Here is a 24,885-nt window from a genome sequence, read left to right on the forward strand (position 1 = left end):
GAGCCAAAACATTATGACCATCTTTTTAATAGCGCGTTACTCTACTTTTCAAACACAGTGCAACAGAGCTTCTGCTTGGCCTGAATTCGACAAGTCCTTGACAGGATTGTAGAAGTATGTGGCACCAGATATAAATTCAGGGGTCACTAAATTTTGCGCAAATTATGATGGTCGTGTACGGTCACGCAGATAGCACCCGATGTTTGTTCCTGTGGGTACAGACCGGGCACATTTGCTGGCCAAGACATCGATTTGTTCTCACTGTAATGCTGCTTAAAGCACTTTAGCACGATTCTGACCTTGCAGCACCGAACGTTATCGTTCTGGAAGGCGTCATCGCCATAGCGGAAGACTTGGAGGACGAGGCGATGCAGGCGGTATGATGTATCATGCAGTGTATCGTGCAGCGTAACTTGCTGTGACAGTGCGAGAGAGACAAAGATATTGTTTATTACTCTGTGGCGGTCAGCGCTCACATAATTATTGTTAGGATATAGAGTATTTGTTCTTGTTAAGAGTAATTTTACAAGAGCAGAGCCATTCTTGTGATGTAAAAATCGACGCCATTGCGAGATTTTGATTCACATTGTAAAATATATGTGTATTTGGAAGGAAATCAGTTAATAGAACAATAAAATATTGTTCATTTCAAGAAGGTACGTGTTATTCTACAACCAGCGTATACTTCTATTGTGATTTAATAATAAATACCAGCTTGAGAACAGTTCCGACGGGAACCTTCAGTTCTAGTGAAACAGTTCGATGCTTTCTTCGGAAAAGAAGTCACTTCATGGATCATTCAAATCCACAATTGTACCTGGACATTTCTCAGAACTGAAAGCAATCTGATTGCTATGCAACAGAGCCCCGAAGAATATTTCTCCGTACTTTGGTTACCACTTTCAGCTCAACACGGTATCTGCAGCAGCTGGAGCAGATTTCTACAACAGCGGAAGCGTGCAATCGCTATCAGTTTCACACATCGCCCTGTGTACGCTGTATGTATTTACCCACAACAGTGAATGTACAGTTACTCACACACATAGAAAAACAATACAAGGTGGTGTGGGAAACATTTCCGTATAAAGGTCCTCTAGAGCTAAACAGTAATTAGCCTAGTAGTAGTAGTAAAGAATTTTTATTTTTTTTTTTCAAAGGAGCCTTTATAGTGGTCCGCAGTAATGTCCACGTACTTGACTGCCGTCGCTGCGCCTTCGATTACTGCCGCAAATCCCATGGAAGCTCAGCCCAGTGTACCCCGTTGCGTAATTCTGCATCTGTGGCGCGGTATATGTTTCGTGTAGCCATTCGGCTGAATAACGCCGGTTAAGGACCTAACCATCGACTTGGTGTAACAAGAAATGCGATTCTTTCGACAGGCGACGTTTCTATTGAGCCACTGGACACACCGTGATGCGGTGCCCATTGCAAACATAATTGACGATGTCATTGGGTCAACACATGAACGCGTTGGGGTTGCGTGATGTGGAGCTCCGTATTCAACAATGGCAGTGGCCTTTGAACAGTGTGCTCCGAAACACTCGTGCCTGCACCAGCATTATACTCTGTCTTGACATCTGACACTCATCGCTGCCTATCCTGGATTAAACAGTGGTCGTCCAATATCATGCAACGTACTCCCTATGTCACCGTCCTTCAACCACTTTCCATTGGCGTTCACGACAGCGGTACGCCAACAGGCGGTCAGCTTCGCCATCTCACAGACTCTTGTTTCCAGCCGCAGGGCCACAACAATGCGGCCTTCCTCAAAACCGCATATATCAGTGGGTTTCCTCATTTGCAGTCCGCATCTTCGCTATAAGATACACGGGACAATCCCGAGAGGAGGCCGCCTCGCTGCCATTGCAGTTGATACTGCAGGGGGGGGGGGGAGGAGGAGGAGGAGGAGGAGGTGGACAATCGACCTCACGCGCATCCCTACCATAGGTTACACATTTGACTGGGCGTCTACAAGACGTTGTAACCTCCCAACACTAAAAAATATAATTATATCATTCACATTCAGCGTAACTTACCAACAGATAAATTCCCTAACCTACCAATAATACAATCTGACTAATCTCTCAATAAAATTGTGGCTCACTTATAACCTTTCAATAATTGACTGTCAATTTAAACTGGTAAATTTGGACGTCTGCAGAGCTGCGTCATGGCCCTGAAATCTCACAGTGAATAAATTGAAAATTCTTACCTCAATAAGGTCGCCGGATAGCGAATATATATATCTGCTAAGAATTTTTTCTGGCAGAGCCCAGTGCAATGCTCGCCGATAGATTTGTCATGTATAAAAGAAACAACTGATTTTTCTTTACAATAATCGGGATGACCATGGATTGGAGAAATTAGTAAATTCTTTAAACTGAGATGAATTATTGTCAAAAGTTAATTTTTATAAGAAAGATTATTATTAAGAGATTTTTTTAAAAAAACAAACATTTACATGGGACTTGGTATAACAATAGTACATATACGCGAGGCTGCTTTTACCTTATACTACAACGCTCAGGCACCGCCGTCGCTCCCACGACCGGCCCAGCCAACTCGATACAGCAGACTGCTAGCAACTACAAACTCCCACTGCCACACAGTTCCTACTGCAGCCAGCACTGCTCTCTGCTCTGAGATTCTCTTATAGCTTACATATCGCAGGCAGCGCATGAGCAATCCATCGAAATTACATCTGCTCGAGTGCGCTAGCAACATATTCCTTAATCGTGGACCTCTTACAACGTTCTAGTGTGGTTGGAACGATGACACTGGTAGCAGCGCATAGGGTTCCTAACGTACGGTCGGACCGTGATAATTTCATATCCTGCTGTGATCTTGGATGGAAGCACCCCTCTATCAAAGGTGAGAAAAGGAGTGTGTGTAGGCACTAAGGAGGAATCTACCTTTCTCATCACCCGATGGACGGCAATGATAGCCTGACTGCATTTCGGCCTCGGTCAGACCGTCTAGCAGCCTTGTGTAAACTACGCCACGGGAAGAATTCAGAGATCTATGGGCCTCGACACGAACAGAATAGCCGTGGAGAAGCGAGGTGACAGGCAGCAGTTGTGCGTCAGAATCAGAGTAGTCTCCAAAACCAAAGTGCCATTTCGTAAACGAGAGCAGGATTTCACAAGGCCGGAATTGCATCAGCACCTTTCTGAATAATAAACGGATTTGTGTGCTAGGAGTACTCCGTGGATACCATCAAAAACTGAACACTGAGCAAGCGTGTGAAGACAGGAAGGAGGCGTACTGAACTGTGAAAAAAAAAGCAAAACAGAATGAGTGAACGGTCCAAGCACAAGAAGTACAACATACGTGTAGAGAAATTTGGAATAGCGATGGCGTCGTGGTTAAGTGGTCACTGTTCGACTCCAACGCAAGCGAACCATGTTCAAAAAGCTCCCTCCTGTCAGTTTTTCTCCTTGTTCGCTGTATTAAAATTTGTATATGTGTCGTCTGTAGCGTCCGTCTGCAACACGGGGTTCGCCACTCTATGGCGGGTTCGTGCTTGGCTACCACGGAGCCCCAGCCTTTGCAGCATTTTTTTCCCTTCCGTGCTGCATGTCTATCCTCATGCTCTTGCTATTCTTTTTCCCCTCCACTTCGGCGATTGAGGTTCCTCTTTTTCTTCTTCCTGCCTGTGCGCTACTGAAGGCCGGCCCACGCATCTGACGCATAACAGGTGAGTGGGTAACGCGTAATTCCTAGCCCTGGGTCGACAGTTAGGGTTTGCACATACCCTGCTACAGGCCAAGCCCAGCGAGGGGTGACTGCCTGAGCTGCCACATTCCCAAATTGCCGATTGGTCCCTCTGTTAGGTAGGTGTGACCTGAGGTGTGAACAATCACCTAAGACAGGTGTGGCCCCCTACCAGCTGCACCACGGTTCCTTATGGTTTCACATACTGAAGATGGTCAGCATATGCTGTACAAATGGACGTGATATGCTGTACAAATGAGGTCATATTTTAACTACTGACGACGCCATTGGCACGTTTGTTTTATGTATCTCCACTGCAGGATGTGATTTTAGTGTATTTTTGCTTCTGATGAAGGTATGTTCAGATATACAAAAACCGTGATCAAGTAATTCAATAAATCTTTATCCTGCAACTGTTTGGCTGTTACCATTTACCGTGAAGATTTTGAACAGTTGCTGCTTCAGCCATATTTAAAATTTTGAAGTATCGATGTCGGCGTTCCCAAACATCCCAAAGGTCTATAGTATTCAGGTCAATACTCTGTCGATTACAGGGATGTTATTGTCGTGTAACCACTCCGCACACGCCGTGCCTTACGGACAGGTGCTCGATCGTGTTGAAAGATGCAATCGCCATCCCCGAATTGCTCTTCAAAAGTGAGATGCAAGAAGGTGCTTAAAATATCAATATGCTGTGATAGTGCCACGCAAAACAAGGAGTGAAAGTCCCTCTATGAAAAACACGACCACACCACACCACCACAGCCTCCGAATTTTACTTTTGGCACTACACACGCTTGCAGATGATGTTCGCCGGGCATTCGCCATACCCACACCCTGCCTTCGGATCGCCACATTATGTACCGTGATTCGTCACTGCACACAACGTTTCTCTACTGTTCAGTCGTCCATTGTTTACACTCCTTACACCAAGCGAGGCGTCGTTTGGCATTTACCGGCTTGATGTGTGGCTTATGAGCAGCAGCTCCACCATGATATCCAAGTTTTCTCACATCCCGCCTAACTGTCGTAGTACTTGCAGTGGATCTTCAACAGTCGGCAGTATCTCAGTCAACAGACGAGGTTAGATCTGTACGCTTTTGTGCTGTACGTGGCCCTTCCCGTTCACCATCACATCAGAAACACTGGACCTAGGGATGTTTAGGAGTGTGGAAATCTCGCGTACAGACCTGTGACACAAGTGACACCCAATCACCAGCCCACGTTCGAAGTCCGTGAGTTCCGCGGAGCGCCCTATTCTGCTCTCTCACGATGTCTAACGATTACTGGGGTCGCTGATACGGAGTACCTGGCAGTAGGTGGTAGCAAAATGCTCCTAATATGAAAAACGTATGTTTTTGGGGGTGTCCGGATACTTTTGGTCACAGTGTAGATCCCATCCCGAGTTGTCAGTGTTGATATTCCTGAACTTTGTTTGAGCTCAATTTTATTTCTGTTAGTGTTTAAGTATGTCCTTCCCGCATCAGAATATCTGATGACTGAACAGTAAAATTCATGACCTGTTCAAGTGGCTCGTTGGATCATTAGTCAGTTCAGACAACTGAGTATATGTTCATCACAGTCTGAGTTTATATATGAAGCAGTTCGTGCCTTTTGGCACCATGCTGCTTGAGGTGTTACGGTTGGTAAAGATGTGTGGTTTGGGAATGGGTGAGCCAAGCCGAAATCGGTATTTACTGCAGTATTAGTTGTAATGCAACTGAGAGCGACAACATGAAAATTTATTGGATTTCTTAAATATGATACCCTTGCAAACGTTCTACTTCGAAGCATTATGTCCCGCATCAGGACCTAAATATGACGCAAGAACTGATTCGTCGTAACATAGCAATACCAGAAATGTTGCACTCTTCAGATGTTCATTCGCAACCGAGAATGAATGAGTTTTGTTTTGTTTTAGGACGCAAAAAACAAATAGGGCCGTACGAGCCCATGTCAGAACCGTAGAACACTAAGAAAAAAGGGTGTTAAAAACGACTACACGCTAATCTCAACCGACGGAAGAGGAGACACTTAAAAACAGGGAGAAAGGTCTATAAAATACGCCATAGACAAACGGTGGTACTGAACTAAAAATTAAATGTCCTGTGCCATACTGTTACGATGGATAAAAAGTAAAACGCGGTCGACAGCGTGTGCGTCGTTCGTTAAAACGGCCGACAAAAAAAATGGTTCAAATGGCTCTGAGCACTATGGGACTTAACATCTGAGGTCATCAGTCCCCTAGAACTACTTAAACCTAACTAACCTAAGGACATCACACCCATCCATGCCCGAGGCAGGATTCGAACCTGCGACCGTAGCGGTCGCGCGGTTCCAGACTGAAGCGCCCAGAACCGCTCGGCCACATCGGCCGGCACGGCCGACAACTCAGGTGGCAAACACAAACAAGAAGGTGTTGAAAAAAAAGGGCATTCCGTCAGGAAATGGCGGACGGTCAAAGGTTGAGCGCAATGAATACAAAGTGGTGGGGGAGCACCACAGCAAATGCCAATGGCTAAAAAGACAGTGCCCGATACGCATCCCAGCTAAAATGATTTCACGGCGAGAGGGCCGAGAGAGGTCGTCGAAGCCGCTGGGAGCTTGTTGCCGAGAAGGGAGGACCGCTGGTGATGCCAAATTAACACCATCTGCTGACGGAGGGCAACACAGAGATCATCGAAGGGTGTGGAGAAACCAGCCAGCCGTGGCAGCAGCGTCAGAGGCCTCGTTTCCTGACAGACCGGCGTGACCAGAAACCGTCATGAACATCACAGCGGCCCCATCAAGAGTGACCAAGTGACAGTCTTCGTGGAGCCGTTGCACTAAGGGATGACGGTGTACAGCACGCAGAGGCTTAGAAGGGCGCTGAGAGGATCTGAGCAGACGGCAATTGAAAAGCCTGTGTCGCTGGATGTACTTCATGGCCTGATACAGGGCGAAAACCTCCGCTGTAAATACTGAGCAGTGTTCCGGAAGCCGATACCGAAAACCGCCGCTGCCAATAACGAAAGCATACCTGACACCACGGTCAGTCAGAGAGCCATCAGTGTACGCAAAGGTACTATCGCCAAGTTCCGTGCGAAGGTCGTGAAACTGAAGGCGATAGAGCGAGGCTTGAGTAGTGTCCTTAAGAAGCGAATGAAGGCCAAGGTGAACATGGGCCGCCCCACGAAGCCAAGCTGGTGAAGGGTTCACACAGACGGGAAAGTGTCAGGTAGCGTGAAGTTAACTTCCAGAGCAAGAACCAAAAATGAACTCCAGGAGATAACAGAGAAGACGGTCGCACCCCATACTAGCGATCAATGGAGTCATCGAAGAAGGAGACAAAAGATGGAAGCCACACGCATTTCAGACAAACGGCGTGTGTATCTGATCTGCTGAGGAGAGAGTCACAGTGGTACTTTGTCAGCTTCTGCATACAGACTCTCAACTCGGCTAATGTAAAAGGCGTCTGTGACCAAATGGATGCCACGATGGTGAGTAGCAGTAAGATGACGTAACAAGGGTGGACGTTCAGACCCGTGAAGGAAACAATAATAGTCTGTTTTCGAACAGACAAGGGACTGGTACAAACGGAGGAGGGTGGTTCGATCTGCTTCCCAGGAAGTACCATTCAGCACATGTAGGACATTTATGGACCACGTACAGTGAGCTACCAGGCAAGAGCAACAGGCCCAAGACGTAAAGATGGTGGAAGAAACCAATGTTCAGAAATTCATACAAACGATTTTGTCAGTGGAAAAACGAGAGCCAATATTGATGCTCCACGCGTGAAGACGATCGAGACATCGCTGAAGACGCCGCTCAATGAGCTGAGTCCGTGTAGAACTGCAGTAGATGGCAAAATCGTTAGCGACAAGGGAGACAGAGATGCCCGGTGGGAGATGGACCATGATAAGGTTAATGAAGATAGCAAAGAGGACGACGCTCAGGACGGAACCCTGAGGTACACCGTTTGCCTGGATAAAGGTGTCCCACAAGGCAGAACCTGCAGGTACCCTGAAAGTCTTAAAAATTTCTGAAGGAAATGGAGCAGGCAGCCACGGAAGTACCACGTGTAGAGAGTGCACAGGATACCAATCCTCCAGCAGGTGTTGTAGGCCTTCTTGAAATCGAAAAATACGGCCTTTGTCTGAGATTTCCGCAGAAAACCATTCATGACATGGGTGGAAAAAATGACGAGATGGTCAACTGTGGAGTGGCGTGTTCGAAATCTACACTGTGCAGTGGTTAGTGAATTGTGAGCCACCACACCAGCTGGGCATGAATCATACATTCCATTACCTTGCGAACACAGCTGGTGAAGGAAATGGTTCGGTAGATAGAAGGAAGGTGTTCGTCCTTACCAGGCATAGGTGTCGGTATGTCAGTGGCTTCACGCCAGCGTCTGGGAAACGTGCCCTCTGCCCAGATGTGCTTTTACATATGAAACAGGAAGCTCCCGCCCGCAAGAGAAAGGTGCTGCAACATCTGAATGTGCACAGCGTCTGTCCCTGGGCCGGAGGATGGGGATTAACTGAGAGCGTGGTCTAACTCCCTCATAGTAAAGGTGGCATTGTAGCACTCACGATACAGAGAAGAGAATACTCTTGCCCAAGCTCTCTACGCTCGTTTCCAAGGAAGGACGGCAGGATGACTGTGGGAGAAGCTCGAAATCTGCGCAAAATGAACATAACAATATGGTCCACTATGACATCGTCTGCTTCTCTCAGGCTGGAAATTGGGAAATTCGTCCCAGAGAGCCATTCGAGGTTGGCTCGAATGATGGTAGAGGGTCTGGAATTGTTAAAAGAACTAGTTAATGAAATCCAGTTAGCTTTTTTACTGTTCCTAAGAACTCGACGACACTGTGCACGCAACTTTTTACTATGAATGCAGTTTTCCATCGTAGGATAACGATTAAAAACGCATTGAGCACGTCAGGAAGCAGTGCGAGGAATGGAACATTCAGAGGTGGTAAGGATAACGTTTGTAAGATGTACTGCCTGCCCATCTCAACTGGGAGCCGGCCGAAGTGGCCGTGCGGTTAAAGGCGCTGCAGTCTGGAACCGCAAGACCGCTACGGTCGCAGGTTCGAATCCTGCCTCGGGCATGGATGTTTGTGATGTCCTTAGGTTAGTTAGGTTTAATTAGTTCTAAGTTCTAGGGGACTAATGACCTCAGCAGTTGAGTCCCATAGTGCTCAGTGCCATTTGAACCATTTGAACCAACTGGGGAAATGAAGGTCGCCAGGGAGGAGCAAAGCCTCAAGTCGGCCTTAGAAAGCTGTCATTCGGGTGTGCTCATGGTTGAGGTGGGAGTCAGCAAATGGATAGCACATGGGAAATGTTTGTTAAGTATGTGTCAGCGAACCATTCGATATGATGGGCAAACTGGGCAGTGCAGAAGAATAGGTTCAAATGGGTATAGGTGTGTGGAGTGTCAAAGGAACATGGGTCTGCAGTGTTAAGGCAGAGGAGTTTAAGTTTGCTGAGAAACTCAGCCAAAAGGGAATCTCTATGACATGTTCTGGGAGAACGCCAAAGGGGATGGTGTGCAGTAAAGTCACCGAGCAGCAGAAAGAGGTGAGGGACTTATCCAATAAGCTGTAGGAAGCCTGCCCTGGTGACATCAAATGACAGATGTAAGCAGCACAAAGGGAAAAGGTCAAGGGCGAAGGAAAATGCGGACTGTCACAGCTTGAAGCTGGGTACTCAGAGAGATTAACGTCATCCTGTATGAACAGCATGACTCCCCATGAGAGGAAATGCCAACCTCAGGGGGAGACCAAACTGATCGGTAAGAAGTGCAAGAGCTCAAAGTGGTCAGTAGAACGCAATTTGGTTTCCTGAAGGCAGAGTCCAAGTTGACACTGCGATTCTGAGAGCAGGCGTAAATCCTGTTTGTTGGATCAAAGTCCACGGACGTTCCATTGGAGTCACGACGAGGAAAAATGAAGGGGCGTCACCTCAGCGACTGCCGAGTGCCAGCCTTGGAAGACTCGCTGCTACAGGGCATAGAGACAGGAGGATCTAGCTCCATGAGGTGTACAGAAGCATCGGCATTCTCTTTCTGTCGGCCTACAGTGCTCATTGCGGAAAAACTACTGGTGTTGTGTCGAAGAGGATCTTAGAGTCAGCGAATGAGAAGACTGTTTGCCTCTGAGCCCTTCGGGTTATCAGAGGAAGACTCAGATGTTGGTTGGCTGGAACGACACATATAGTCTTCATGGGAGCATTCCTTCTGTCCTGTCCAGCCTGCCAGTTATGTAGCTGGTGACTTTGCCACGTGAGGCGAAAGTTTGATGCCGTGTTGCACAGTTGGACGAGGAGACAGCGATGCTACCACGACGCTAGGCGATTTCACAACCTCAGAACTGAATTCGAGGTCGTATGTCTGCATCGCTATGTCCTTCGTGGAGCGAGATGGAGCAAGAACAGTAGTGTAAGTGCCATATGGTAGAACACAGGGTTTGCAACTAGCCAATAACTTGCGATTGACTGGACAAGGTACTTTTTCCTTTACCCAGATGTCCTGAACGGTCCGATAATCGAGAAACGAGACGATCTCGGGGCATGGGCGCCGTTGCAGTTGACCCAGTGGGGAGAAGGTGGTGGACAATCGCCCTCGTGTGCATCTCTACCACAGGTTATACATTCGAGTGTGGTTGAAACGCTGACACTGGTAGCAGTGCATCGGGTTTGGTATTTACCGTCTCATAGCCTGCTTTGATCTTCGATGGAAGCACCACTTTATCAAAAGTGAGAAGAGTGCATGTGGGCACTTATGGTGCATCTACCTTTTTCACCATCCGACGGGCAGTAATGACAACCTGGTGAGAGAGGTACGTTCGGTTTACTGCCTCTGTCAGACCATCGAGCAGCATAATGGAAATAACACCATGGGAAGAATTCAGCACAAGTAGGATAGCCATGGAGAAGCAATGCTGAAAGTAATTGTTGTGCTTGAGAATCTCAAGTAGTCCTCCATAAGAAAGTGCAATTGCACCAAAAGCTTTCATAATAATAACCGGATTTACTGTAGCGAAGGATGACCATCTTCAGTAAATGAAACCGCATGGTACCGTGGTGCAGCCGGGAGGGTCCTTGAATCATTAGCCTCATTCCATTTACATTTCGTAGCCGTTGACTGAAGATGTTTAGCTCATTGCGAGAAAATCCCAATGATTGCCAGCGTCCCTGATGGTGCACTCCATCCAACTGGTGGCTCCAAACAGTCGGGGGCACACCCGCCTTAACTGATTATTCACACCTCAGGTCATACGTCCCAAACACCTGACAGAGGGACGAATCGGCAGGGGATCTTGAGAAGGAGCTTTAGAAACACAGACTAACAGGGGCTGTTGGAGGTCCTTCAGTAGAATATCGAGTCGGATCCCAGCTGGCCTTCACGGTTACGGAGGATGTGCAAACGGTCTGAACTGTTGAGTGTGGAACAGACTTGGGTGACATGAGTGGGTAGGCATCTGACACATTGTGACTGCATAACTTGCCAGAAGCTGCTGTCTTCTAACCTGCAGCGGTTGGACACTGGCTCCCACCAGGAGGTTGTCAGCAGGGCTCATTCAGAAGGCCCCCACTGCCGACTGCACACCATTCTGATGAACAGGATCTGGCAGACTGAGTACAGGTGGTGCTTCCTACAAATAAGGCGTAAGCTAATTTCAGAACTCCGTGGGCCACGCCCCAAGAGGAGTGACGAAGAAGTTGTAGCTAGGTTGAATACCGTAACACCTACAACCATCAAAAACAATTGCAAAGCATATCTACTTAAAAAGTCTGATAAATATGCTCTTAACGCCTTCTTCAGAGACAGTCTTCACACCTTCCGATCTGATCATGTAGTGTAGAAAAGTTGTGGAATATTTTCATAGTATAGAGAGCAATTGAGAGATATATACTACATAAATTAATAAGTGATGGTACTGATCCCCCACGGTACACAAAATGGGTCAGATCGTTGTTGCAGAAGCAACGAAAAAAGCATGCCAAATTTAAAAGAACGCAAGATCCCCAAGATTGGCAAAGTCTTACAGAAGTTCGAAATATGGCACGTACTTCAATGCGAGATGGTTATAATAATTTCCACAACGAACTTCTTTCCCGAAATCTGGCAGAAAACTCAAAGAGACTGGCCCATACATAAAGCACAACAGTGGCAAGACTCAATCAATACCTTCACCGCGCGATCACAATGGTGAAGTCACTGACGACAGTGCCACTAAAGCAGAGTTATGAAACACGGTTTTCCGAAACTCCTTCACCATAGAAGACGAAGTAAATATTCCTGAATTCCAAACCAGAACAACTGCCAAGATGAGAAACATAGAAATAGATATCCTAGGTGTAACGAAGCAGCTTAAATCACTTAATAAAGGCAAGGCCTCCGGTCCAGATTGTATACCAATCAGGTTCCTCTCAGAGTATACTGCAGTAGCTCCATATTTAGCAATTATTACTGACGTCTTTTTGCAGTAGCGTTTTGGAACATATACTGTATTCGAGCATTATGAAGTACCTCGAAGAAAACGATTTATTGACACATAGTCAGCACGGTTTCAGAAAATATCGTTCTTGTGAAACACATCTAGCTCTTTATACTCATGAAGTAATAAGTGCTGTCGGCACGGGACGTCAAATTGATTCCATATTTTTAAATTTCCAGAAGGCTTTCGACGCCGTTCCTCACAAGCGTCATCTAACCAAACTGCGTGCCTACGGAGTATCGCCTCAGTTGTGCGACTGGATGCGTGATTTCCTGTTAGAAAGGTTACAGTTCGTAGAAATAGACGGAAAGTCATCGAGTAAAACAGAAGTAATATCCGGCGTTCCCCAAAGAAGTGTTATAGGCCCTCTATTGTTCCTGATCTATATTAACGACATAGGAGACAATCTGAGTAACCGTCTCTGATTGTTTGCACATGATGCTGTCATTTACATTCTTCTAAAGTCATCAGATGATCAAAATGACTTGCAAAATGATTTAGATAAAATATCTGTTTGTTGCGAAAAGTGTCAATTGACCCTGAATAAGGAAAAGGGTGAAGTTATTCACATGAGTACTAAAAGAAATCTGAAGCCTGTAAATTCAACTAAATACTTAGGGATTACAATTGCAAATAACCTAATTTGGAACGATCACATAGATAATATTGAGGGTAGAATAAACCAAAGACTGCGATTCATTGGCAGAACACTTGGAAGGTGCAACAGGTCTACTAAAGAGACCGGTTACACCACGCTTGTCCGCCCTATTCTGGAGTATTGCTGTGCGGTGTGGGATCCGCATCAGGTGAGACTGACGGATGACATCGAAAAAGTACAAAGAAGGGAAGCTCGTTTCGTATTATCGCGAAATTGGGAAGATAGTGCCACAGATATGGTAAGTGAGCTGGAGTGGCAGTCATTGAAACAAAGGCGTTTTTCGTTGATACGGGATCTTCTCATGAAATTTCAATCACCAATTTTCTCCTCCGATTGCGAAAACATCCTGTTGGCACCCACCTACATAGGGAGAAATGAGAGAAATCAGGGCTTGCACAGAAAAATTTAAGTGCTCGTTTTTCCCGCGTGCCGTTCGAGAATGGAACGGTAGAAAGACAGCTTGAAGATGGATCATTGAACCCTCTGCCAGGCACTTTATTGTGAATAGCAGAGTAATCACGTAGATGTAGATGTAGACGTAGAAACAGAACATTCAGGTTCTTCATGAAAGTTGCCTTGAGGTGGCGGACATGTGGCAGCCAAGTTACCTTGTGGTCAAATAAAATACCTAAGAATTGGAAAGTCTCTGCGATTTCAAGTAACAGGTCATCAAGACAAATTTCTGGATGCAGGTCTACAGTCAGGAGTCGACAATAAAGGCGTAAGTCGTGTCTTGCTGGTGATAATTGAAGGCCACGGTTCAGGGCCTCTGAAGAGAGCCCCTAAAGTTGCCACTCAGTGGTGTGCAATCATGCAGAGCCATAGTAGCGGCCCGTCTCTAATGACCTCGTTGTCGACGGGACGTTAAACACTAACCACCACCACCATAGTAGCGGCAAAGATATTCCTTTTACTGTGACAGAGATTGTTGAGCCCACTGTATTTATGATACCACTGCTGGCGATAAACTGCATTACAGTCAGACCCAACTCCAGAGGGAATACATTTTTCTGTACATTGTGATTGCTGGGAGTCGAACCTATCCGCAACCGAAGAAATTGGTGACAGGAAATCCTGGATAAAACTGTTTAAACTGCCATGGAAACATCACTCATGCATTGTACAGGGGATGTGATGTTCCCAGTTCGTATAGTATACCTTCTATATGTCAAGAACACAGCCATCAGATGTTGGCGATGCACGAAAGCACTGCGTCCTATGTATTCCTAAAGAACCAGGGGATATGTGGTGGACTGGAAAGCCCAAAAACTGCTTTGGAAACGTAATATATGCTCTCCAGTGTCGGGGCACCAACAAAGACGATAGTTGTCTATTCGTTTGAATAGCTTACACAACCCATTCGTCAGAGACATTAAAATATGTTGGTCCTTTCTCGCTTTCGGGACAGGAATAAGATCTTCCCGACCTTTAGAGAGAAATACTCCAACCAAATGCGATTGAAAAGCCTGAGTATATGTTTCCTGCTGTCGGCGCAAAGATGTTTGAGCATTTGGGTGTGGATTTTTGTCGGGTCCATGGGCCGTATCGCGACACTGCCGAAGCACTGCGAAGCTCCCATTCACTGGAAGGGACAATGTATGATATAGAGCCGTGTGCATGGGAAGATAGCAGATGGCGCTCAATAAGGGGTTTCTGGGACAGGAAATCGGCTGGTAATTACTGCATGCAGAACTTCACTGCAGAACATTTGCCGGCCGCAGTGGCCGAGCGGTTCTAGACGCTTCAGTCTGGAACCGCGCTACCGCTTCGGTCGCAGGTTCGAATCCTGCCTCGGGCATGGATGTTTGTGATGTACTTAGGGTAGTTAGGTTTAAGTAGTTCTAAGTTCTAGGGGACGTGCTCAGAGCCATTTGAACCATTTTTGCAAAACATTCGGAAACCACGGGATCAGTGCAGATGTTACCATTGACAAAAGTGCCAGGAACGACTGTGGGTGGTGGATGGCCGCAAATGCGGCTGAATTTAATATATTAAAGAATCCGCCACGGTTGCGAAAATTTTCTGGTCTTTACCCAGGTTTCGGCTAGAACAATCTAGCCTTCTTCAGAAGCCAACGAAGTTTCCGCTGGCAACCGACCGAGTGGTGAAGTGATGCCGGGGCTGGACTTCAGTTAAGTAGTTTTAATTGGACATGGTACCACGGTACTATAGGTTTTAATTTTTAATGTTGACTGTGCCTTACTTCTGAAGAAGGCTAGATTATTGTAGGCAAAACCTGGGCACAGACCACAAAATTTCCGCAACTGAGGCGGATTTTTAAATATATTAGTCTATCACTGTTGCTGAGGGGGCCGCAACATGCTAAAAATTGTTAGACTTCTACCTGCTGAGTTTAGTCCATGACTGGGACGATGGGGTGTGGGGCTGCATAGTTGAGACGTATTGCGTCCGACACTACTGCTTGCTTTTTTATGACAAACCGCACTTTCACTCAGATTCTCTTGAAAACTATTAAATTATCCAGAGGGATGGCACTTGCGCCGTTTAAGCACCTTGCGGCGTTCCCTGATGGCTGTGGCTATAGCTTCAGGCCACCATGGCACTTGCTGTCGCCGTGATGAGTCTCAGCAGTAGGGCATCGTTGCTGCTGCAGCATGTTTAATAGTATCAAGAGTATGCTGTACCAGTTTGTTGATATCCGTCACATGACTCGCTGCAAAAGTGGCTGCAGAGAGAAAGCCTGCCGTTCAGCTTTCCAAAGTGACCAATCTTGATTCGGCTCACAATTTTAGTCCGACAGTAAGTTTACAGTTATATTTTCTTCAAATGGATACACTAGTTTTGGACTCTTGAAGACGAGATTAGACTAATAACAGAGAGCACAGAGGCGTTTAAGCAGTCATTCCTACTGCACCCAAAACGTGAATGGAGCTGGAGGAAACCTTCAAAACTGCTTTGCATTTCAGAGTGGTCTGTAGAGTGTACAGGTACACGGTCCACTCACAGTAATGCGACCACCCGCCAAAAGCCTGAATAGCCAACTTCTGCAGGACGCACCGCCGAGAGACGTGCAGGGAGAGAGTAACCGAGGCTCTGGAAGGCAGTGGCTGGGACGTGGAGCTACGCTGGCTGCAGCGCCACGGCCCGCTGTACCAGGTTTCTAGGATGACAGTCCATGCCGCCAGCAGCCCGATCGAGCTGGTCCCACACATTCTCAATTGAAAACTTTGAACATAGCTGCCAAGGTTCAGTGACCGTGTCACATTTATATTGTAACAAATAAGCCCTCGGTCACAAATATTAAGTCAAAATTGACCTGGTTTCGACGCTACTATGAGCTTCGTCTTCAGAATTAGACTGACTGTTCTAAAACATATTACGTATATAGTACAATAATAAAATTAAAGTTTGTACTGACTCGAAAAGATGCAGTACTTATAAGTCACATATTAAAAAAGATCAAAGCCGGAAAGGCGACGTCATGAACACTTGTGAGATGGCGAGCCGCTAAGGGCTGCTCGTACTGTGGACAAGGGTTGCAACAAGGCTGAGGTGCCCACTTTCTATTCCTTTCATAGGACTCATTTCCTATCAGATTCAGCGCATGCTTCGCAACAAATACAACTGCAATGTTGCCTTCTGTACTAATAATAATCTAAAGAGAAACTTTCTCTCTATTTAAAGCAGATAAATATGTAATGCTTACGTTATGCCTGAATCAGCTGCATCACAATTTCATGTGTCTAATTTTGAATGTACAGTAGCCTAATTGTTTCTGCGGCTACTAGATGGCGCTCGTAGCAACACTATGTTTACTTGCCCACACTTTCTAACGTGGGCACCAAGTACATGGTTTGCATGGTGCGAGATTCGATCCGGCGACCTTCGGATTATAAACCCGAGCGCTTACCGCTGCGCCACGACACTATGGAATACTATTAATCGTAGAGAGTATTCCACCACAACGGTTTCTTTTAACTGTCGATTTTCTCGACAACGGCTGAGAAGTGCATCTTGGTGCTTTGCCACATCACACCTCTGGCCATGAGCTTTTATTATGCGTAGTATGAATCGAATCTGAAATTGACAATTGGCGGCCTCCCCTTGTAAGATTGTATCACATGGCGCAGAAGCAAAGACTGTACCACAACAAGACCGCAGATTGTTTAACATTAACGTAACTTGCTCTGTTTCCGAAGTGCACACCGATAACTCACAAAAATCAAAATGACATGCCCACTTTACATTCTGTGCCACCTGGCTTTACATAGTGGGAAAGAAGTACTGATATGTACAAAGGAAACATAAATACAATGACAATGTTAATACTTTGTAGTCATTCCTGTTCCGTGTATCAGTTCTCGTAACCCGTTTGGCATGGAATGAACCAGTTTTTTGGTAGTATCTGAGGTAGTATTTTATTGTTTCAGAGCAGTATTACTTCGTGTTTCATGTTTTCTGACCATTCTTTCGAGCGTACACCAAATATGTTGTACTGGATTCGTATCAGAACCAACGTGGGCGACGTGCAACTGGCCGCTGCTACAAGCGGTTCGTTAGTCGTCCCTGTATTTAAGAGCTTTATCTACTTCTTGCAGGAGGCGAATTTAATTAATCGTTTTATATGTGTAAATTAGGAACACCGTACATTTATTTTTTTAAAGAAAATTCCCCCATTTGACTGTTAATTGTTCATTTACTTTACACAATCATGATTTGAGCTTTGTAACCACCCTCAAGTGCGTGCTGAAATGTTAAAATATGTCTGACCTGTCTCTTAACATTTCTGCAGCTACTTGACAATGGTTACAAAACCGAAATCGCCATTGTGTGCAATAAATGAACAATTAACAGTCAACTGGCGGAAATTTCTTTCAAAAAATTCTGTATGACCGTGGTACCCGACGAAGGAAAGATCTTCGTTTGCCTAGCTATGTCGTCCATGGTTGCTTTACAATTCTTGAGCGTATTTTCGTTCTGTCGTTGTAACTACAAAAAAATGCGTGTTTTTTTTCAGCAGACGTGTTTCGCTTAATTAAGGTAAAGCATCATCAGTGTTGGTGATTTCCGCTTGATTTCTCGCCTACGTTCGGAAACGGCGTTTGATAGCACACCGTTGATCTTTCTCTGCTTTAGACACTGATAGCTGTAGTCTAATTTTTACTTGCTCCGCAGCACTATGCATTTTCTGTGCCTTGCACAGTACAGTTTTTCGCACTACACTGATTTCTATTTGTTTTTATACGGTGTCCAAAGAAGAAAAATTTTGTAAGCCTCGTCGGCAGTCTTGTAAAGGCCTCATCACTGCAGCTGTGGAGGGCGAGTTGCCACTGTGGTTGCGGTAGGCCGAGCTTGTGAGCTCGTGGAACGGCTTCTGGTGCAGTACGCCGTTGAGACAACTACTCCTCTGTCCCCAGGGTCAGGTTACAGGACAGAAGAACGAAGTTACCACAACACTCCAACAAATTCGTAACAAAGTCGCACAAGTGATTTAAAAAGCTTTACTTATGTTTGTGACTTGTTGAAGCGCTTGTAATGTAAGACAAGAAAGGCCCCCAATGGCCAAGTGCAAATAATCGTAGATAAACTTCTCAGTACATAGCAATTGCAATTTAGAACATCTATCTGTTGACTTGTAGGTCAGACATGCACGATGATCTATAACCAAGCGGGAGAAAGCTGTTCTTGTGTCGTGGGAGTAGGCTTCTGTCCGATTTCGTCCGGTCGTTGTCGGATCGTACTCGGCCGGCAGGTGGCCGAGGCGAAGTCGATGTCTTCATCGTCAGCGCCGCCCGTTGTGCTGGTGGCAGCCGCGCGAGTGGTGGCTCTGTGGCGCTAGCTCCAGCTCGCATCTCTGCGCGTGCGGTGCTTTTGTCCTGGCTGTGTCGTGTTCATCAACGATGTGCTAGCAAGTGGCATTTCCCGATGTAGGTTAGAAATCAAGCGGAAATCACCACTACTGATGATGCTTTACCTCAAGAAATCGAAACATGTGTGGTGAACAAAACACGCATTTTTTGTAGCTGTAACAACAGAACGAAAAGATCCTCAACAGGGAAGTATCATTAATTACTTGCCAAATAACATCTCTCGTTGTGATCTTTGGTTTTAATCATAGAGTATAAATATCTGTGGAATGAGCATAGCCTACTGCACGTGATAATGGGACGTCGCTGCTTGTCTGCAATTTGTGGTAACAGCTGTAAGTAGGCTCTTTAGGTTTTTATGTTGGTAACGCCACGTGGCGCTCTATATGAAAATCACTGACTGTGCGTGTGAAGTCTGTGGCTGGTTTGCATTGTTGGAATATTCGCTATTGTAGTGTTGGGCAGTTGGATGTGAACAGCGCGTAGCGTTGCGCAGTTGGAGGTGAGCCGCCAGCCGTGGTGGATGTGGGGAAGGAGATGGCAGAATTTTAAGAGCGGACGATCTGGACGTGTGTCCGCGAGAAAGAGTAAATTTGTAATACTGGATATCATGAATTGAGATTTTATATATATATATATATATATATATATATATATATATATATATATATATATATATATATAATGACTTTTGAACATTATTAAGGTAAATACCAAGGAACATAGAATAAAAAAGGTATGCCAGATTGGCTTAGTGCGCTCTCATTGGTCAGCGACTTGTTACGTCACCCGGCAGCCAGACAGCAGCAGTCTCCGTTTGTAGAATATGAGAGTTTGCAAAATAACTGTTTTCACGTCTCTTCTCATATAACTTTAAGTTTCGCGCTCACAGGGTTGAACACACTTCATGTTAATATTATATACAAGGTTTCCGAAAGAAATGCGTTAAATATTAGTAGCAATGATGATATATCACAGCCGGCCGCGGTGGCCGTGCGGTTCTAGCGCTGCAGTCCGGAACCGCGGGGCTGCTACGGTCGCAGGTTCGAATCCTGCCTCGGGCATGGATGTGTGTGGTGTCCTTAGGTTAGTTAGGTTTAAGTAGTTCTAAGTTCTAGGGGACTGATGACCTCAGATGTTTAGTCCCATAGTGCTCAGAGCCATTTGAACCATTTGATGATATATAGCCACGCAAAACTAGTGGCCGATGTTCGCATCCGCATTCATGCTCGTCTTTTAGGCGTCTGACTACGGTAAATGTTTATTTGGGTACTGCCTATTTTACACATGTTTTCGAACTTACCTTACAAAGCTAATGCAGAAGCTACATCGAAGATGCTGAAGGCGACGCTGACCAGAGCCGATTCTTCCTTGCCGAATTCCGTTTCATTGCATCAATTTTGGCTCTTTTGTTTAAATGTCTAATCCGTATAAAAGTTCTTGTTCTGACATATAACTGAACTATTTTGCTATTAAGTTCGGGAAATTTCGCACTTATATGATCTGCTAAGACTGCCATCACTCTATTACAATGAGAAATATTTGATCCATGAAAAGCAGCAAATATAATTTCTAATTCACGTATTTTAGCAAACCAATCAGTAGAGGGAGAAATGAGGCCCCCTTTTGAAATAATAGTAATCCAGTCTTGCTTCAGACTTAATTCTGTATCAACAACACACTGCCCTGCTGTATTTCCCGAAGAACTGTCAACGTTTTTGCACTTGAATGCTATATATCCTGCTAGATATTTTAAAGCATCACCATTCACGTCTTCACTGGTACACACTGAATCACTAAGCTCGAAATCTAAGAGAAAGTTTTCGTCATCTGTAGCGACGTCAAATAATTTATCAGTTACTGTTATACATAATTCACTCGAGAGAAAACGTGCAAAATCTTCCTCAGTTTCATCAGCTGGTGTCGGATAGTTTTCAGAAGCAGAATTCTCATTTCTGTCCTCTGAAGTCGAAGCACCAGAAGACAAAGGTATTTCACTTGCACTTCTAGTCAGTATCAATAAACGAATTCTGTTTTTCACCTCGAAGGGAGTGGGATTGTTGTAGAAGACACCAAGGCCACGGATTCTGGAAAAGAAATTTTCCAGACAATCTTGATTAAGTCTGGCTGTCAATATATAAGTAGCTCCGGAATTTTTCATATCATTGTAAAGTCCAAAAAGTGAATTTATTGATATAATGAATCCCTTCTGAAACTACTCGCATATTAGAACACATTTCAAGAAATCTTTTTACAGAGTTTTCCTGACTTCCGATGTTAAACCCGTAACCACTTCTAAGGGGAGCTTTCTCACCTTGAGGGTATCTCGAATTCAGCACATCGAAAACGTCGCTCACGAGCTCAATGGAGCTTCCTTCGCGATCTTTATGCAGAACATATCTCACAGCTTGGGCAGTGCGACGCGAAAATATCTGTGCAGCCCTTCGGACATTCTGACGGTCACGTCCACTAACGTTAAGATGAACCTCCGATATGTGGTGATTGATCGAAAGATCGCCTTTCTGATGTCGAAGAAGATGATCTATAACGATTTTTGTAATCACAGTACCATCAGGCAAAGTGATTCCGTCATCAAGAAAATGATTTCTTAATAACTTAAGCAAATGTGGAACATCAAAAATAACCCAGACTTTTCTGCTATGATCGACAGGGTTTGAAAAGAATGTCTTGGATGTAGACACACCAAGTTGCTTCCACACATTCATATTTCTTGGTCCCAAGTCACACGTAACAGCTACGATACGGATTCCTGCTGTTTCAACTTCTTTTATGACATTCTGCAACAAATCACTAGACATTGCAACATCAAAGTCATAATACACTGGCTGCTTCCATTTTGAAAACAAGCTGCGAACCATGACGACTTGGACATTGTTGTGTGGTCCGAGTACTACATCGTCGGACGAATCGTCAGTCACACGACCGTCAATGCTCATCTCGTCGAAGCTTAGCACACCAATCGCCTCTAATGATGTGAACATTTCTGACCTACCTTTAATTAACTCCAAAACTGGTTTCAAAATACCTGGTTGGCACTTGAACTGTTTCGTCCATGTCTGGAGTGTTGACCTGCAGCGAAAAGGATAATTCTTCCTCCTCAGGTGGGCATATGCTTTAGGAGACAAAGCTCTCAATGTGAGAGCATTTGCAATGTCCTCTGAGCACCACTTTACTTGCTTCCTCTTCTTTAACATACAACGAATTTGTCCTGGTGTGAAACACTGAGAAAGTGTACTTCTCACATCCGGGCATACACATTTGTGCTTCTTAGTGTGAGACACATTACGTTTTATAGATGTAGATTGCTTTATAACTTCTTTCATGGACTTAATTCTTTGTTCCAGTCGAACATTTTTAATCTTCAAACAAACCAATTCTTTCTTCAGTGCTTGAATTTCCTGGTCTTTAAGTGAAATTAGCGGATCAGTAAAAACGTCTGTGTTGCTGGATTTGTCCAGCTTACTTTTCTTGGGAGATAAACATTTCAACGTTGAGAGAGCTCTTTTTTTGACTGTTCTAGTGTCACAGCGACGTTCTCTCTCTGTTCGAACACTACCGGTAACATTCGCGGCGCTGGGACCTGGAACTTCGAATACATTTCCGTGCCAGTTTGGTATTTTTAGAGACGGAACAGCATTATCCTGTAGCAGTTTCCGTGTAGGTAGACCTAACAATTCATTCTGCAAGTCTCGTTTGTAATCGCTTTCACAAAAACATTCAGAACAAACTCTTGCATTATTAACATTTTGTCCTCTCGTTTACAACGAACAATCCACTTACGCTGTAGTTCAACATTTTTTGGAAAACGATGATAAATTACGCCTTCAGTCTTACGTCCACTATTACTACATTCAGCAACTGCACAATACGACGTATTTGTAGACATAATTATTAGAACGAAGCTACAAGACTCACGGAACAATCCCTTTCCAACTGAACACTCGTCAGGACAAGAATTACACACAAACTAACGTGTAACACGAACTCACATGCACGCCTTCGATAGAATCACTGAGCGACACCGTTGTAAACAAACTGCAGTAGCTGCCAGGTGACGTCACAGCTCGAGATTCATCATGGCGGATAAAGGGGTGGGAGGTCGCGTTTGCACTCCCGTGGTAAATACATTGTTTGTTCTCTATCAAAATCTTTCATTTGCTAACTATGCCTATCAGTAGTTAGTGCCTTCAGAAGTTTGAATCTTTTATTTAGCTGGCAGTAGTGGCGCTCGCTGTATTGCAGTAGTTCGAGTAACGAAGATTTTTGTGAGGTAAGTGATTCATGAAAGGTATAGGTTATTGTTAGTCAGGGCCATTCTTTTGTAGGGATTATTGGAAGTCAGATTGCGTTGCGCTAAAAATAAATATTGTGTGTCAGTTTAGTGATGATCAGAATAAGTAAAGAGAGAAATGTCTGAGTACGTTCAGTTTTGCTCAGCTGTTTGAATATCAAATAACGGAGAGGTTTATCAGCACAGTAATTCATTAGTTTTTTTAAGGGGACGTTTCACAGCGAGACTTTAATGTTACTCGTATTCGCCTGTTTTTACATACGTTTCTACACGTTTTAGTGGTAATAACAGCCATGGTGCAGTTTTGTCGCTGCTACGGATGTAAAGAGAAGTACGATAAAGTAGGACCAGTTACTTTTCATAGGTACGTACAACAAATCTCTAGTAGTTAATATCATATTGATGTGAGGCCCTTTATATTTTTACAAGTATCGAGACGCGGTATTATGTCTTCTGTCGTAGAGCAGATTTCTGTGATTTTTTTTGTCCGTTTGCTTACGAAAGAAATGCTAGATAAATTTGCAAGTGCGTTTAAGCTGCCAGTCAATGTTTACATATTCGTGCTATGTTTATCTGCAGATAACATTTATGTAAAAAAGTGTGATTAACTTCCTCCACTTTATCCAGGTCCTCAAACCCTTGTTCGTACGTAAGTACTAAGTTCTTATTGTGTAACTGTCTGTAAAAAGCAAAAAACTAATAATAATAATAAATAAATAATAAAAAAAGTGAAGATAATGGATGAGCAGATGGTGAGAATTGCTTACTTACTGTAGCAATTTGATTGCCACAAATGCGATTTTCCCCCTTTTCGTGATGCAGCGGCGCCTAATACAGTGGGATTGTAACGTAATTTATTGGAACAAAGATTCGATAATATGAATAAGTGCAACTGAAAACCTAAAAAGATATTGTTCGCTGTCAAATAAATAAAGCATGTAGTGTAAATTTCTTATTTACATTAACAATTTCATTGCTACAAATGCGTTCCCCCCCCCCCTTCCTGTAATGCATCGGCGCCCAATAATGTCATTGTGACGTAATTAATTACAACGGAGATTCGACTACATGAATAAGTGCCATAGAAAACCTAAAAAGATATTGTTGGCTGTCACTTCTTTTCCCGGACCCGAAAAACCGTAAGTAAAGTGGAACTGAGCTATGGTACTGTGACGAAAAAGCACAATAAGCTTGATCTTCACAGCTTTAAAACTATTTCAGTTGCAGGTATAAAATTTTTAAGATGTTCATGAAAAGCATATAGAAAGTCTCAGGATACTTCTGAAGGTGATCTATCTGTTCTAGCGGAGTAATAACAGTCAAAATACGCTAAGCGCAGTACGGACTAACATGCCCCGTCCCAAAACCACGTGACTTGAGCAGCAGGAGTAGTTGCCGACAGATTTCTCGTTCTGCGCATCCGAATGCTCACTCCACACATATTTATACTCTATAATTCTAATACATATAGTAATTCTACACGGGGTATGAATACTTTTGTCCATTGTAACGTTGTTATTTTAATTTGCTATGAAAGCGGTACTGATAGACAATAAAAGCAGGTTAAAGCTGTGAGCTGTCTGGGGAAGTTAACCTTGCATTACTGAGCAACTGTTTTTTACCAGGCATCCAGTCTAGCTTACCGAATTCCCAACCAGACTAACATTAATTATAATCTTTTAATAGTCATACGACAACCGGTGATATATATATATATATATATATATATATATATATATATATATATATATATAAGAGAGATTGAATAAAAAGGATTGAATCAGTTTATATTTGGAAATTTATTTTAACATTGGTCATTGAAATTTCAGCATATTAAACGTGAGTCATAACTAAGCTGGTGCCTGGTGCCTTATTTAGGACTGTG

At 44.4% G+C, this 24,885-nt stretch overlaps 1 protein-coding gene across 1 annotated transcript in view; it reads left to right on the forward strand.

Moving 5' to 3' along the window:
- The first annotated feature begins 5,336 nt into the window (after positions 1–5,336).
- The window catches only part of LOC126234282 (cytochrome P450 315a1, mitochondrial), a 177,981-nt gene continuing 158,432 nt past the window's right edge, over positions 5,337–24,885 (forward strand). Inside the window, exon 1 of the mRNA XM_049942972.1 lies at positions 5,337–5,356. Coding sequence (XP_049798929.1) covers positions 5,337–5,356 — 20 coding nt within the window. The remainder of the gene's footprint in view (positions 5,357–24,885) is intronic.

This window comes from Schistocerca nitens, chromosome 1 (assembly GCF_023898315.1).
Source record: "Schistocerca nitens isolate TAMUIC-IGC-003100 chromosome 1, iqSchNite1.1, whole genome shotgun sequence".
Classification (NCBI taxonomy): domain Eukaryota; kingdom Metazoa; phylum Arthropoda; class Insecta; order Orthoptera; family Acrididae; genus Schistocerca; species Schistocerca nitens.